The sequence below is a fragment of the Chiloscyllium plagiosum genome, unplaced genomic scaffold (assembly GCF_037043375.1).
Source record: "Chiloscyllium plagiosum isolate Xiang-an unplaced genomic scaffold, Cpla_swu_hap1 HiC_scaffold_39, whole genome shotgun sequence".
Taxonomy (NCBI): Eukaryota; Metazoa; Chordata; class Chondrichthyes; order Orectolobiformes; family Hemiscylliidae; genus Chiloscyllium; species Chiloscyllium plagiosum.
In genome coordinates this window covers 23886739-23904536 of record NW_028270177.1, presented here as the reverse complement: position 1 = coordinate 23904536, position 17798 = coordinate 23886739, and the positions used below count along the sequence as shown (strand labels likewise).

The following is a 17798-nucleotide window of genomic DNA, read 5'->3' as shown; positions in this document are numbered from 1 at the left end:
GGCTAGACAGTCCATTTTAGTGATGGCAATCAAAATCCCATCGCCCAACAAACTGGGAAGACATTCACAGTTCATCTTTAAACAGTACCATGGAATCTTTAATAACCATCTGAAGGGCAGCTGATTCATTGATTTAATGTCTCATGCAAAAAACAGTATTTCAGACTGAAGCATCAGCTTAGATAACATTCAAGTCTATGGAGTGGGACTTGAACCCACAACCTTCTGACTCAAAAGTGTACTAGCACTAAACAAAGGCTAATATTCAATGATTCCCATTTAAAATTTGAGTTAATCAGAAATCAAGGCTATATTACACAGTCCTTCATTTGTAAACATCTGACGTTAATCAAGATTTAATTTCCCAAATTTGATTTATTACTCTAATATGTTTGCACGTTTATCAACCTTCTGTCAATTTTCTACTCCTCTCCCTGAAATTGATCATCTGTGCTGTGATTGTTGTTCATGAATATCAGCAGACCTGTTACCATGACCAGAACAAGTCAGCAAGCGTCACTGACATGACCAGAAAAAGCATTACATCTGAGCCTTAAGCTGCCTTTCCCAAACATTCAGACTGGAAGCAATTAGAAATGAGAACCTTAATTGAGACCTAACTGAATCCTGAACAAATAAATAGTTCTCGCACACCACTGTCACTCATATTGCTCTCAGTTAACTGATCACAAGCTGAAGACATAATCTGATCTGTGCAACTCATTTATGCTCCAAAACAAATTCAGGCACTCAATATATATTCTTATGGCTTAAAAGGCCATAATGTAACTTAACATAATGTATACTTCCTATGGCTTTGGAAAGATCAGGTTTATTGCATATTGGTTTGGAGTCCAATCTTGCTTGCCAACACTCCTGTGAACTTTCTTGGGACATTTTATTGGTTTAAAAGTGCAATAAGACTCATTCCCTAATGATTTGCAGATCATTATACCATCTTCAGGGGAGAGCACACAGCAGAATAACATGAGCAGTAATCAAAATCAGTTTTGATACTGTTGACATAATACTGTTCCATTAGGCATGGGGAAGGATATAATGTGGTTTGTTTTGTTTCATTTCTGTGAAGGGAAAGGCTTTATTGAATCTGACAATTCTTCATATGAACTGCCTAGTTTAGCAGATAAAATATGAAAATTAAGACAGATTAAAGGCAGTTTAAGGCTTACAACCACCAAAGTACAACATTACATCAAAATAACCAAGAATAATCAATTAAGTGCAATGTGCAAAAATTACATAGCTTGGCTAATGAAAGTCAACAAGCAATTCACAGTCAGATAATGAACTTTAGTTTTGACAACTCTCATAACCTTTGACTTGCTATTTCTTGAGTATTCGATTTTGATATTGAACAATGAATGACTTACTTGGATAGGGCTGGGAACAGTTGCCACCACAATGCCAATAGTAGGTTGAGGAGAAAGAAGAGCAGGGCTTCCACTGGGGATGTTGGATACTTGCCCAACAGTGGCACCTTCTAGTTTCTTTACTTGTTGCTCGCCTGGTAGTGGAGACTGAAGTTTCTGCTCCTGTTGTTTCTTCAGTGTATTCTGCTGAATTTTACGTTGCAACTGTTGTTTGGCATCAACTGATGGGGAAAGCAAAGTCTTTACCTGTGGCTGAAAGGAATTGCTTTCAGTCATGGGCACAAAAGCAGAAGGTTGCTTTGTTCCTGCAAGAAAGAAAATTACACTAACTGTGAAAAAACACGAATGAGTATCAGGCGCATTGTAGGTCATTTAAATATCAGCAGCATCACTAACATTAAAATATGCAGCTTCTAAAGAAAATGTGTTTCTTAAAAAACAACTTCATTCACTTTATGTCTGCTATTCTCTTTGTTTCAGCTTGAACACAAGTGGAAACCTGATGTTATGATTGTGGAAAACAAGACCCTCGTTCTACCAGTCCATTTATTCCTTTGTGTGTCATAGGGTCATATAAATCTCTATTTCTGCAATACATTGCACAAATAATTGTTCCACTGATCCCTACAGAATGCTCCACCTGTCCATTTTTTGAAGTCCTTACTCAGGATATACAGAGAGCAGCACTACTTGCTCACTATCCACTGTCATAATTAACATTAGCCCCTTTACTCAAGACTTTCAACTACACTAGTGTAGGGCCTGTTTGCACATACTAGTTGTTTCTTGAGTGCATAGTCATACTGACAAAGTGTTGGGTTGTTTGTTGATTCTTCAAAATATTTTTGTATATACTAGGAAATAACCTCTTTTTATGTTTAATAAGGATGTCAATGCTAGGAATAGAACATTGCCACTTTTTGCATCAGACATCAAATACAAACCAGATGTAGTGTGCTTGCCAAAATAAGTTTAAACTGAACTTACGCAATAAAACCTCAACAGCAGCAGGAAAGGATACTAGCACCGTTTATTTAAAAAAATGGCAAAATGGAATATATACAAGTCAAACTATAAATAGACAAGCATGTGTCTTATGTAGACTAAAGCAGTTGATGATTCACTAATAATTTTCACAATAAGTAGTGACAAAGTCCAGGATAAGGATGATTTTAGAACGTGTTAAAAAATCTATTATATAATAAGTGAAGCATTTGCGTCTCCATAATCATTTTTGAAGGGGTGTGAATGTATTGTCATGAGTAAAGTTCTTCGCTACAAACATCAAAATCTGTTTTTCTGAAATATCTCTTTAAGATTACAAACAGTAACCAGAGTAGAAACCTGTTCTACCAGCTCAGTTCTCCATATAGGAAATGCTTTATAACTACATGAAAAGATAATTGCTGTTGCTGAGAGAAATTGGTTTATAGATTGACATAAGCGTAACCATCATGCAGGGAGGCACATTATCAAGTTGAGAAGAAAGAAACAAAACAAAAAAATGGATTTTTGCCCCTTCTCATCCATAGAACATCTTGAGATTATTCAGTTCCAATTTGCAATTGAGAGACAGTCTGGAGGTACAAATATCAGGTGCATAACTGCCATTGAGTGTTGTATTTATATTTGTTGTGTGTTTCCTTTAGTGTCCTTTTTGGAAAATTCGATGTTGTTGACAAGTGAAAGGTTAATATTCAAATACATGACATTTTCAAGACATGCAATCTGATGCACCTATGGTTTCCAGGATGTCTGATCTCCAAAATAATCGGCGAGAATGAAAAAATGTTGCAACTTTACTGGGAAGAGTGTGACGGTAATTGTACCCCACAGTTCCACAAGTCATCACAAAATGTAATTATTTCCTAATTTGTCTGTCACAGATGTTATTATGCTGCAACACAACAGCCATCTAGTCGTCACGAATTGTACAAAATCCTATTCAAATCATGAAGAGAACCAATTTGCTTGACTAACTGCTATTGAGGACAAAAGCCATTTTGAGGTCACCAGACTCAAAATGTTAACTTTCTCCTCACAGATGCTGCCAGACCAGCTGGACTTTTCCAGCAACTTCTGTTTTTATTAATTTATTTAACAAGTCGTAGACAAAAGGATTTCTAATGTATTATTATGTAACTTAAAACTACATCTCTTCAGAAACCCCAAGTATGCACACAAATTCAAAATTAAGACAAAAGACAAAGATTCGATACATTATGGATTTTAAAAAGTAAACAGGGAAAACAAAATTCTAGAGATCAAAAGTCTGAATTAGAGGGTGGATTAGATTATATTCCGCAATTTCCACTGATTCCAGCAGTGATGATATGCTGTTGTCTATAAAGAAATGGCGATTCTTCACTCTGCGTATGTGAGACAAAGAGAGCACGCAAGAGAGCGAGTGTGAGGGGGCAGGGAGAAAGGCTGGCAGGCAGAGAAAGTGAGGGAGATTGACTTATTCAATTTGCAGGATTTGGATGTCTCGTACTGCCCTGTACTTTTGTATTTGGAACAAACTGCAGCTCAAACAATTGGAGGACTGTCATCAAGAAGTTTTTCTTAAACTCGTAGACTCTTTGGTGCCATTCTGTCTCCAAATATCTCTCGCTGCCTTGAGAAATAACACTATCTTGTACCAAATTCTCAGATGCAAAACTCCTAGTATTTCAGATACATAGCAGTCCAACTTCCACTCCAGCTTATAGACCAAAAAGGGAAACAATGTGGTCCCTTACTAAAAGGAAAGAAATTCTGTGGAGGTTGGCTTTCTGAAAATAAAAACCTTTGCTGAAAGAGCTAACAGTGAAAGGAAATGGATAAAATGTAGAATGTTCCACAGACAGTTGCTCTTATATTAACATATGCTCTCAAGTCTCTAATCATGCATAGTTGTCGTTCAAGTCTTACAGTTTAGAAAATAATCTTGAGATGTTTCTTCAATTATTCTTTTAAAGAGAACAAATAGGTTTCACCTTGATCTCAATAGATGTTCTTTTCAAATTGGAGAGATCAGCTTGACACAAACTTATTTTCAGCAGACTTTCTTTCTACTAAATCAAGTAACAAAATCAGACTCAACAGGGCATCTACACCAAAATACTTATCACCAATTATGCAATTTTCAGGAAACTTTAAAATAAATCTCGTGTCCACAATGAACTTTCCATGACCACTTTTAAATAAATTACACCAGGTAATACCATAAAACCTGAACTAAATCCATTTTCCATAATCCTTCAAAATGCAAGTTTCCTAAATAATATTAAATCAAGAGCATCTTTGCAGCAAACTGCATGCTTAACCACCCTATCCAAATAAAATAAAACAGCAGTATTAATTTTAAGGAAGAAATTAAATGGAGATAAACTGGGTAATATTACAATGAATCAGTTACTCACCTGAAGTTGCACCTGCCATCACTGACAATGCAGCAACTGACTTTGTGCCAATATAGTGACTGGTAACAAGGAAGCGAGCTAGATCAGTCACCGAATCAAATTTTCGGATTAATACTTTCTGGGCCCACTCACATACCAGACTGCAAGCTGCAGATCTGACCTCTTCTTCAATGCTCTGCAGGTGGTCTGCAGAGTGTGACCCTTCAGGCTAGAAAGCAACATAACCCAACATTAGATTATAATTGTTGCAAACAAAACTATACTTAAAAACAAGTACAGGTAAAATTTTAGTTGAGCAAAGCAGCAATTCAACAGGCAATTTTTGCTACTTTCCACCTCAAAACCATTTGAATGTGGCTCAGTTCAGTGAAAGGAGTACAACTTGATAAAGCAATTTAATCAAAAAGAAAGAACATTTTTCACTTTAGATTAGATTAGATTACATTACAGTGAGGAAACAGGCCCTTCGGCCCAACAAGTCCACACCGACCCGCCGAAGCGTAACCCACCCATACCCCTACATTTATCCCTTACCTAACACTACGGGCAATTTAGCATGGCCAATTCACCTGACCCTGCACATCTTTGGACTGTGGGAGGAAACCGGAGCACCCGGAGGAAACCCACGCAGACACGGGGAGAACGTGCAAACTCCACACAGTCAGTCGCCTGAGGCGGGAATTGAACCTGGGTCTCAGGCGCTGCGAGGCAGCAGTGCTAACCACTGTGCCACCGTGCCGCCCACTTGATAGCACAAAATGCAAGGATTGAAGTAATACCATAAATATAACTGACTATGCAAACAAGTCAAATGTCCATTTCTGAAGAAATAATGTTTCAACATAAACTGCTTTTGACTGTAAGACTATTACATCCCAATCCCAGCTGCTTTGAATGTAAAGTACCAACACAAATTATGGCAGTTATTTAATAAAGGCAAGGAATTGTAAAAAATAATGTCAACTTTAAACAGATGATTAATTTTAAAGAAGTCTTACTCAAGTAGTGAATATTTGTTTTGAAAGTAACAAAAAAAAATTTAAAAAAAAAAAACTTTATTACAAATTTAAGTAGGGGGAATCCTGCCATAAGTTGGCATGGAGATGTCTGTTAGGTTTGGAAACACTGCACTCTTACTTCATGAGGTTAACAGATTAGATATTCTTTTTGGAAGTTGTGCAATGGCACCAAAAAATGTGTGGGGGAGAGGAGAAAGACAGATTATTTCTAGGAATTACTCAGCAACTTATACTGATCAACACATTTATTGCACAATTGAGCAAATCAGGCAATTAGAAACTAATTTTCTTTACATTGGGCAATGTTTCATGGAAATCCAATACTGTAAAAACTTTTTCTATTTTATTCTTTTATGTGACCTGGGACAAAATTTATTGCTCATCTTTTGTTGCCCTCAAGATGCTGATGGTGATCTGCCTTCTTGAATTGCTGCAGTCCGTGTGCTGCAAGGGATAGCCACAGTGCTGACAGGGAGAGCTTTCAAGGATTTTGACCCGAGCAAAACTGAAGGAAAAGCAATGTATTTGCAAGTGGGAAAAGTAAATTACTTAGAGGGGAACTTGCAGCCAGTGGTGCTCCCTTGACCTTTGAGACAGGATTGGTCATGGGTTTGGAAGGTGCTGTTTAAGGAGTTTTGTGAATTTCTGCAGTGTATCTTTTATGATACATACTGCTGATACTGCGCATGGCAGTAAAAAGGGAGCGATTTTTTGCAGGTCTGGCACCACGTTAACTAAGCAGGCTGTTTTGTCCTGAATGATGTCAAGCTTCTGCAGTGTTGCTGGAGCAGCACTCATTCAGGCAGGTGGGCAGTATTCTATCACATTCCTGTACCTTGCAGGTGATTAAACAGGCAATGAGACGACAGAAGACTATATCAATCTAGATTAGAGACAAATAACATACAAAAACATACCAAAATGATACATAGAGTCCATGATGTCCATGGAGCTGTTCCTTGGACATTCAATTAAGATTTCAAAATTCCTTTGACACCACAGTGTGTAAACTATTCCAGGGTAGCTGAAAGCTCTGTCTAACTTTTGAGTTCTGGTCTTTATCATACTGGAGAAATAGACTTGCTCATATTACAAAGCAGCTTCATGAAAGGAATAGTCAATATTGCCAGCAGTAAGGAACAGATCACTACCAACCAATAAATAAATTGCATGCCAAGTTCAACTTGCTAAGATGACCAATTCATTCCTGTAAGCAAGCAGGCTAACAATCAAAACGTTTCTCTTAATTACATTAGTCACATCTTGCTCATCTCATTGCCCTCATTTCAGTGCCATGCATCATATATTTGTTCATAGGATGTAGATCCGCATTCATTTTCATTCCCAACTGCCCTGGAGAAGTTGGTGCTGTGCTGTCTTCTTGAAGCCACTGCAGTCTGTAGATTGTAGGGACACCTATTAGGAAGGATATTGACCTAGCAACTATGGAGGCAATATACTGTACATATGAAAGTCAGGTTGTGGCTTGAAGGGAAACCTGTAAAATGTTCTCACACATCTGGCACCCTTGTCTTTGAAAGGTTCCGTCAAACAAACCTTGGGTGAGTCATTGCGGTGCACATTTTAGATAGTAAGTACTGTTGCCACATAGTAGTGATGAATGGCATAAATATTGTTGGTAGTGGATGGGTTGTCAATTAAGCTGGCTACTTTTGTCCTGGATGGTCAGTGTCACAGAGCTCTACAGCACGGAAACAGGGCCTTCGACCCATCACGTATGCACCAGTTAAAAATAACTATTTAACTATTCTAATAATATTTTCCAGCACTTGGCCCATACACTTGTATTGCCTCGGTATTATTAGTGCTCATCTAAATACTTCTCAAGTGTTGTTGTTAGTTTCTGTCTCTACCATCTTTACAGATAGAGAGCTCAATATTCCCACCATCCTCTAACATTAAGATCATAAAAAATAGAAACAGGAGGAGTCATTCGGTCCCTCAAGCCTATTCCACTGTTCAATAGCTGATCTGACATTCCTTACATCCACTTTACTGCCTTCTCCCTTAACCCTTGATTCCCCTACTCTTCAAGAATCAATCTATCTCAGCCTTAAATGTACACAAGGACTCTCTCCCCAAAGTTCTCTGTGGCAAGTAGTTCCAAACACCCTCAACTCAGAAGAAATTCTTCCTCATCTCAGTCTTAAATTGGCACCCTTAATTCGGAGACTCTGCCCTCTCGTCCTTGACTCTCCCATGAGGGGAAACATCCTCTGAACAGTTATCACGCCCCTTATGAATCCTATATATATGTTTCAATTAGATCACCCCCCATTCTTCTATTCCAACAAATAGAGTACCACCCTGTTTAACCTATGTTTATCAGACCATCCCTCCATACTGGGAATTGTCTTAGTGAACCTTCTTTGAACTGCCTCCAATGAAATGATAACCCTCCTTAAATGAGACCAACACAGCCAAGTAAATGTGGTCTCAGCAGAACCTTGTACAGTTGCAGTAGAACTTCCCTACTGTTATAAACCAAATCTTTTGAAATAAGGGCCAACATTCCAATAGCCTTCCTGATTGCATGCGCCTAGCTTTCTGTGTTTCGAGCACCAAGTACCACAAGTTCTTTTGTGGTACAGCTTTCTGCAGTTTTTCTTCATTTAAATAATACTTCCAAACTTCTCATCTTCCTACATTAAACTGCACTTGCCAAGTTCTTGTACACTCATTCATCATATTTCTTTGTCTGTATTCCTCTCAACTTCCAAGTCCACCTATTTTTGTGTAGTTCGCAAATTTCGCTACAGTATATTTGTATCCTTCCTCCAAATCATTTACATATATTGTAAACAGTTGCAGTCCCAATACTGATCACTTGAACTCCACTGGTCACAGGTCGCCAACCTGAAAAAGAACCCTTCACCCTCACTCAGTGTTTCCTGCCCATTAAGCAATTCCCTGTCCACACCTATATACTACCTCCAATATCATCGGCTCATATGACTTAACCTTTTGTGAGGAATCTTGTCGAATACCTTCTGAAAGTCCAGACACAATACACCTACTGGCTCTTCTTGAGCCACTCTGGTTGAGACTTCTTCAAAACACTAGAATAAATTAGTCAGACACAATTTCCCTTTCATGAAATCGTGCTGACTTTGCATCAGAAAAATCACGATTTTCCAAATGTCTCTGTGTGACAAAGTTTCCCTCACATATGCTCTAAATCTTCTGCACTTTACCTTAAAATCTATGTCTCCATTGAGAGTAATGCTTTTTTCAGTCTACTCTATCTATCTAAGCCCCTCAATTTTATATATCTCAATCATATCCCCTCTCATCCACCTCTGCTGTAAGGAAAACAACTCAGTCTGTCCAATCACTCTTCACAAATAAAATTCTCCAGCCGAGACAACATCCAAGTAAATCTTCGCTGCTCCCTTTTCATCAGTGTTATCACATCCCTCCTATAATGTTTCAGGATTTCAGAACTGCGTACAATACTCTGTTACCTAACCAATGTTTTAATCAGTTCCAACATAACCTCCCTGTGCTTGAACTGTATGTCTTCGCTAATAAATGCAAGTATACCATACACCTTCTTAACCACTTTCTTCACCCACTCCTGTACCTTAAGGAATGGGTGGACATATACACTAAAGCCCCGCTGATTCTTGGTGCTCCCCAGGGTCCTACTACCCATCATCCATTCCCTTGTCTTGTTTGTCCTGCTCAAGTGCATCACCTCACATTTATCAGAATTGAATTCCATTTGCCACTGATCAGCCCTTTGACCAGCCTGTTTATACTCTTCTCAGTATTTACCACCTTACCAATCTGCGTGTCATCTGCGAACTTACTGATCAACATACCTACATGCAAGTCTAAATAATCTCTAGAAAGCACAAAGAGCAAGAGCCCTAACAGTGACCCCTGTGGGACTCCATTAGACACTGACTACCAGTCGGAAAAATACCCCATAACCATCGCCCTCTACTTCCTACTACTCAGCAAATTGTGGAACCAAATTGCCAAATTCCTTGGATCCCATGTGCTCTGAAATTTGTGATCAGTCTTCTATGTGGGACCTTATCAAAAGCCTCCCTAAAGTCCAAGAAGACTACATCAAAAGCATGGTCTTCATCTACAAACCACTTTACCTGTGGAAAAAATTAAATCAGGTTGGTCAGACATGACTTCTCTTTAACAAAATTATGCTGATTGTTCTCGATTAATCCCTGCCTCCCCAAATACAGATTAATTCTGTCCCTCGGAATTATGATGATGATGATGACGCTATGGCTTTAAGAGGCATGTTTTGTCCTGGTTTCTTTTAGAGAGAGAGTGGGGGACTGGTAGTGAAAAGTCTATGAAAAAATAAACAATAGGTTTATAAGGCCTTGGCTTCTTTTTTAAAAGTTGGAATAATAGAGGCAGCCTGACTGCGTGTAGTCAAACTCTCAGAGATCAAGGATTTTAGTTAATTTCAGCAACTACTGTTTTGGGCTAGAAAAAGTGAAAGCTGTTTTCCCTTTCTCAATGACAGCCAAAAGATGGGAGTTCTCTTCCTAGGCTGCTGGATTGCATGTAAGACAAAATCTGTTTTGTGGAGTTTGCCTTCTTGCCAAAGGGTATACTTAAGGGATATTACTATACTGTACGTTAATTAGTAATAGTTACTGTATGTTATTCTGTTAAGTTTTCCAATAGAGTTATTCTAAGTTTTTCTTTCTTTTGTTGCATTTTAACTACAGTGTTTGAATAAATTGTGTTTTGCTTAATGTTAAGTAATTTGACCAGTTGAACACAGCACTTTACACCTGTCTTTGAAATCAGAAAAAAAAGTTAGGTCTAGGCTACCTTCTTAAAAATATTTTGAGGGGGTCTGGTCTGGTGCATAACAACTGCTTCTAATAGTTTCTCCACTAAGTTAGACTGACTGGACAGTTGGAGGGTTATTGGAGATGCAACCCTTCCAGGCAAGGGGAGAGTATTCCATCACAACTCCTGACTTGTGCATTCTTGATAATGAGCGAGTATTGAGGAAAAAATGGGCAAGTCATTCACTGCAGTACTCCTAGCCAAAGACCAGCTCTTGTAGCCATGGTATTTATATGGTTAGTCCAGTTCAGTTTCTAGATGATAAGCCCCAAGTTGTTGATAGTGGGGGATTCAGTAATGGTACTGCCATTGAATTACAACAAATAGTTGCTAGATTTTTCTCTTGTTGGAGTTGGTCATTGCCTGGCGTGGTATTTGCCACATTAGAACTAACTTGCCGGTTATCCAAGTTTTGCTGCATGTGAATACTGACTGCATCAGTATGAGGTGGTATGGATGATTCTGAACATTGGACAATCAGCAGTAAAAACGCACACTACTGACCTTATGAGTTGGGAAGCTCATTGATGGAGCAGCTAGCAATGCTTGGACATAGGACTGTTTAGGAACTCTTGCAATGATATTCTTAGACCAAATGATTGACTGCCAACAACCACAATAATCTTCTGTTCTGCTTGGTATGACTCAAACCAACAGAGTGTTCTCCCTTATTCAGAATTCCAGTTTTTTTATTTGTCCTTGAAGCTATACTGGGTGAAATATTACTTTGATGACAAGGGCAGTTTCTCTAATCTCACCTCTAGAATTCAGCCCTTATGTCTGTGTTGGACCAAGGATAAGGAGGTCATGTTGAGTAGTCCAGACTAAACCCAAATTGAGCAGTGAGTAGTTTATTCTGAGAAACTGGTGCTTGAATAGAGCTGTTGACAATTGCTTTCATTACTTAACTGCTAATCGAGAGTAGTCAAACAAGGTGTCAATTTTCAAAACTGTGGTGCTGGAAAGCACAGCAGATGAGGCAGCATCTGAGATGCAGGAGAATTGACATTTCGGCCATAAGTCCTTCATCAGGACTGGGGGGGGGGGGGGGGGAGAAGAGAGAGAGAGAAGAGGAGGAAGGGTGCTGAGAGATAAATAGGATGGTGAAGGTAGGGAATGAGGTAGCTGGGAAGGCGTTAGCTAGATGCAGGTGGGGAGTGATGGTGACAGGTCAGAGGGGAGGGTGGAGCAGATAAGGGGGAAGGAAGATGGACAGGTAGGACAGTTCAAGGAGGCGGTGCTGAATTGAAGGATTGGATAGAGGATGAGGTGGGGGAGGGGAGGGGAGGCAACTGGTGAAGTCGATCGTGATGCTGTGTGATTGGAGGGTCCCAAAGTGGAAATAACGCATATTTCCTCCAGGTGTTAGGTGGCTTGGATTCGGAGGAGGCCCAGGGTTTGCATGTCATTGGCAAATTAAGAAGGGGAGTGGAAGTGGTCAGCCACAGGGCAGTGCGTTGTTCGGTGCATGTCCATAGATGTTCCCTGAAATGTTCCGAAAGTTAGCATCTTGTCTCCCCAGTGTAGAGGAGACCACATTGAGAGCAACAGACACATTAGATGAGGTTCTGGATGTGCAGGAAAATCTCTGCTGCACGTAGAAGGGTCCTTTGGGCCTTGGATGGAGGTTGGGGGGTGGGGGGGTAGAGATTTTACATCTCTTGTGGTGGCGAGTGAAGTTGCTGGGAGGGGACAGTAAGTTGGTGGGGAGTGTGGACCTAACAAGGGAGTTGCAAAGGGCATGGTCTCTGTGCAATGCCAATAGGGATGGGGAGGGAAACATATCGCTGGTGGTGGGGCCTGATTGTAGGTGGCAGAAATGACTGAGGATAATGCGTTGAATCCAGAGATTAGTCGGGTGGAAGCTGAGGACTGGGGGATGGGCCTTTCTCCTTGTTGCAGGTGGAGGAGTTGGGTTCAAGTACAGAGGTGCAAGAACTTCCTGCACCTCTACCCTTGAACCCCACCCATCCAATTGCAACAAGGAGAGAATCTCTCCCAGTTCTCAGCTTCCACCCCGCTAATCTCCGGATACAGCACATTATCCTCTGTCATTTCTGCCACCTCTAATCAGAGGGGCAGGATAGAAGGTAATGGGCAAAGTTGCTCCAGTGGGGAATCTTGAACAGTTCAAGAGTGTCTGGCAGATCTGTCCTATCAAGGGGACAGCTCATAACCAGGGTCACTGTGTGTAAGATGAGTCTCTATGTCTATGGCAAGTAGTTGCTTCACTAATCAGTGGGACACTCTCTCCAGACCCAGTAACTGTTTAGAAATAGGGCTTTGCAGGATTAACATGGCTAAGTCTACCAATGTCATCTCCAGTACCTAGGTCAATGCCAGGCAGCTCATTTAAGCAGGCAAGTTGCTTTGGGTCTCAAACCTCATGGGGGCATATGATATTTTTGAATGACTGTGACGATACTCTGGCTTTAAAGAGGGTTTTTTGTCCTTTTCGTAAGCCAATAAACAACTTGTGAGTGAGTTTGCAAGAGCCCAAGTCACATTCCTGGGCCATGTCCTTAGACAAGGATAAATGACCCCACAGGATGTGAAAACAAAAAGTTATTGGAGTTTCCACATACTATCGACGAAGAGGGAAGTACTGCAATTCCTGAAGCTCCGTGGTTTTTATCGGAAGTTCATACCAAATTTTAGCAATGTGCTCGCTCCACTGACTTGAAAATTTCAACAGATGGAGGAATGTCAGAAGGCATTTGACAGCCTGAAAGCAGTATGTACACTGCTCCAGTGTTAGCCACATCTAATTACACTAAGCCATTCAAGATGGCTATTGATGCAAGTGATGTGTGGTACTGGTAGTGTACTGTTCGAAGATAGAGTCATAGAGATGTACAGCATGGAAACAGACCCTTCGGTCCAACTTGTCCATGCTGACCAGATATTTCAACTCAATCTAATCCCACCAAAACCTTCCTATTCATATACCCATCCAGATGCCTTTTAAATGATGTAATCGTACCAGCTTCCACCACTTCCTCTGGCAGCCCATTCCTGACACGCATCACCTTCTGCGTGAAAATGTTGCTCCTTTGGTCTCTTTGATATCTTTCGCATCTCACCCTAAACCTATGCCCTCTAGTTCTGGACTCCCCCACCCCAGGAAAAAGACCTGGTCTGTTTACCCTATCCATGCCCTTCAAGATTTTATAAACCTCTGTAAGGTCACCCCTCAGCCTCTGACCCTCCAGAGAAAACAGCCCTAGCCTATTCAGGTTCTCCCTATAGCTCAAATCCTCCAACCTTGGCAACATCGTTGTCAATTTTTTCTGAACCCTTTCAAGTTTCACAACTTCCTTCCAATAGGAAGGAGACCGGAATTGCACGCAATGTTCCAACAGTGGCCTAACCAATGTCCTGTGGCCAAACCTCCCAACTCCTATACTCAATTTTTGGACCAATAAAGGATAGCATACCAAATGTCGCCTTCACTATCCAATTTACCCAAGACTCTACTTTCAAGGAGCTGTGAACCTGCACTCCAAGGCCTCTTAGTTAGCAACACTCCCTCAGACCTTACCATTAAATGTATAAATCCTGCAAAGATTTGCTTTCCCAAATGCAGCACCTCGCATTTATGGAAATTAAACTTCATCTGCTACCCCTCAGCCCACTGGCCCATTTGATCAAGATCCCACTGAAATCTGAGGTAACCTTCTTCACTGTCCACTACACTTTCAATTTTAGGGTCATCTGCAAACTTACTAACTATACCCTGTTCATATTCAAATCATTAATATAAAATGACAAAAAGTAGTGGACCCAGCACTGATCCTTATGGCACTCCACTGGTCACAGGTCTTCAGTCTGAAAAACATCCCTGCACCACCACCCCTATTTACTACCTTTGAGTCTGACAAGATGATACAAAGTCCCATTAGATATTTAGGATTTTTCCAGAAAATTGAATAACCATCAACAGAAATATTCCATGATTGAGGGGACCTTAAGCCTGCAACATTCCAACGTTTATACTGCCAGTAATCTGAGACAATTGTTTAAAGGCTTTGAAAAATTTAAGGATAAAAATTCCACACTGTTCTGTTGGAGCTCATTATTGCAGCCATTCAGTATGAAAATTCTAGACATGGCAGGATGAGACAATGAAATTGCTAACGTATGAGCACGACTTTGATGAATGAAGATGGAGGCATTCGATAGTGGGAGAAAAGAGTGAATCAACTATAGTAATGAATGTTTGCATGCTTATAGTCAATATTATGTATATGCATTGTAGTGTACTAATAGCGTAAGACTAAATGTTTTTAAAAATGAAGCCATCTTTATATAATGATGGTTCTTTTGGTGGTGGTGGTGGGGGGGGGTGGGGGGGTACACAATACTATGGTAAAGGTTGAGACAGAGGGGCTGAGCAATCTGTTCAAAGTCAATAAACAGCCTCTGAGGCCTTGTTTTTTTTTAAAATAACTTTGAACACCAGAAACAGCCTGAATGGGTGGAGTCAGGCTCCCACAAAACCAGAATGTTTAGTTTCCGCTTTCAGCGATTGCTGGGGTCTTGAAACTGCATGTGGAAACGCTTATTCTTCTCTCTGTTACAGCTAAAAAGCTGCTAGAATTGTATGTATTTTATTGAATTTGCTTTTACCAAGAGTATGCTTATGCAATGTTGCTATATTGGAACAGTTAACTAGTAGTACAGGTCATTCTGTTAGAACAAGTGTTTCATTCATGCAAATTTGCTGTAATGTCGATTGTCGATTGCTTCTAAAGAGCAAACTGTTAAAACATGTATTCACTATAACGTGATTACATCGCCAACACTTTGAAGCACTGTTTCTCAAGTGTGATTTTTCTATAATGCAGGGTTGCACAAGAATGCAACCCCATCACATTATAGAAGAACTACCTGTAGTTAATATATATTATTTTATTAAGCATTGCGACAGAGTTACCGTTAAGCCAATCCAATTTTTGGTCCATATTTTAACTGGAGTGTGAAAATAAACACTCCAGTTAAAATATTGGAATACAACGCATTACACTTACCTTTAAAATAAGAGAAGTTTAGGGTTTAGGCTATCTTTTACATTTTGAGGGGGTTTGGCCGGCCCATAACACGACAACCAGCAATGGTTACGTGATTACCAAAAAATCTGGCAATTAACACTGATTTAATTAGATTTCACAATTCAAATTTGACGGACATTCAAATTTTCAATTCCAACATCTGCCACTGTGGATTTGAGCCCATGTCTTCAGAATATTAGATGGTGCTCACCATTACTAGTTCAGTGACAATACCATAATGCCAAAGCATCCCTTTATACCCATCTCCTTAACAGTCTTGTTGTCTGTATTATGAAATTATGAAGAAACAGTAGTTGATATTTCACAAGCAGCATCAAACTTCAATTCCAGTTCTTCTGGGACATCTGAATTTGATAGCACTGAAACAGCTTTGGTGGTATTGCAAATAAAATCGAACTGATTTCACTGGTAGATCGTGCCTGCACTCTCTCTGCTAGGATTTTTAAATTCATGATGGAAGCCCAACTTTCAACATGCTGACCAATGAAGCCGACCACAAGGTCTCCTACTATGCTCTAAGTTAAAGTTTAAATAGGTCCTGAGGAAGCTGATACACAACTTCTAAACCGAAAGCATGGGAAGTTAAACTTGAAAGATAGAGATTACTGGAAAACCTGAAAAGAACCTGTTGCTCCAGCTTGAAAAACAACGTGCATTTCTCAACATGATTAGGACAGAAGTGTAAGCCTTGGCAGAATTCTGGTTGAGCTAGAGGTTATGTGAAATAGACCGGAGGTTTGTGGAAATGGATTTTAAGGATGCATGAGGATTTAGCAGTTGTGCAGATGAAGGTAGGTGTTCCACTGATAATATTAGAAAAGTGAAAGTTGATATTGTCGTGAATAATGGAAATTATACAGAGCACGGGGGTTAAAAAGTCCACAAAATGAAGACAATAAATCTAGGAACCCAAATTATTCCCTGAATAATAACAGCAAAATATCGCAAATGTTGGAGATCTGAAACAAAAACAAAGTGCTGGGGAAAGTCAGTAAGTCTGTCAGATCTGTGGAAAGAGAAAATAATTCTCCATCCATGGTGAAAGAGAGAGAATTTAACTGTAATTTGACCATAGAACAAATGGAGACGGTCACTGTAAATTTCATTTAGTGTTGTAGAAACTTCAGGTTCGCTATCTGTAAATCCTTCCATTGTTTTTTTTTATTAGACTTGTCAATGTGCTGTATTGTTTATATTTCATGTCCTAATAGCCTTGATTACAGAATATAATTACCCCTTCAGTTTTGTGAAAATCCAGACTTGGTAGCGATGGCATGTGAACAAAAGCTTTTTTCCTCAGACCACTATAACAATATGTTTTAAGGAGTTAAGGTCAAATAACTTATTTATTTTACTTAGAATAAAACCATGACGACAGTAGAATACGGAATTAGAAACAAAAGATTACGAAAAGGTTCCAATTCATTGAATTCAAACTTAAATGTATCAAAGATGAAGAAATGATAAATGCAAAATAGAAGACAACCCCAAAAATAAAGAGCAAAATATGCAATCTGCATGTCGCCTTTTCACAGTAACAAATTCTTTGGCATTATGAATCTGAAATCTATTCCTGTTCATTGAATTTTTTCAATTTCAAGTATTTGATCACTTCTACTCTCATCTATGTGCTGTCTTACTACACATCATAAACTTTCTACAGTTCCAAGGTCAAAAGGGCTTGCTCCAAGATATCAGTCCATCTTATACATAGGTGTGCGCCAGAACCTAAATGTCAATTCATCAAATTTTGCCATATCCTGGCAAAAACTGCAACAAAATCTGAGGAATAATATGCATTCCTTCACTGTTACATGGTTGCATATCATTGTTCTAATTTTCATGTTAGATGAGTGACATTCATTTGCAGTAAAAAGCTTAAATCAATTTAAGTCCAATAACTGAGTCACACTTACTTTAAAAATTAATAGAAGTAATATTTTATCATAATAGTCAACTCAAGAAGACTGTCAAGAGCTAACAGCTTATAGCAGACAATTCATGCAATAGAACAGTTACAAAAATGAAATTTTTGTTCTGTCTAGAATGTTTTAAATT

At 39.4% G+C, this 17798-nt stretch overlaps 1 protein-coding gene across 1 annotated transcript in view; it reads right to left on the bottom strand.

Moving 5' to 3' along the window:
• The window catches only part of LOC122541026 (DNA-binding protein RFX7-like), an 89093-nt gene that overhangs the window by 11813 nt on the left and 59482 nt on the right, over positions 1-17798 (bottom strand). The window contains exons 6-8 of the mRNA XM_043677482.2: positions 16975-17056; positions 4796-5003; positions 1392-1696 (exon numbers count right to left, since the gene is read on the bottom strand). Coding sequence (XP_043533417.1) covers positions 1392-1696; positions 4796-5003; positions 16975-17056 — 595 coding nt within the window. The remainder of the gene's footprint in view (positions 1-1391; positions 1697-4795; positions 5004-16974; positions 17057-17798) is intronic.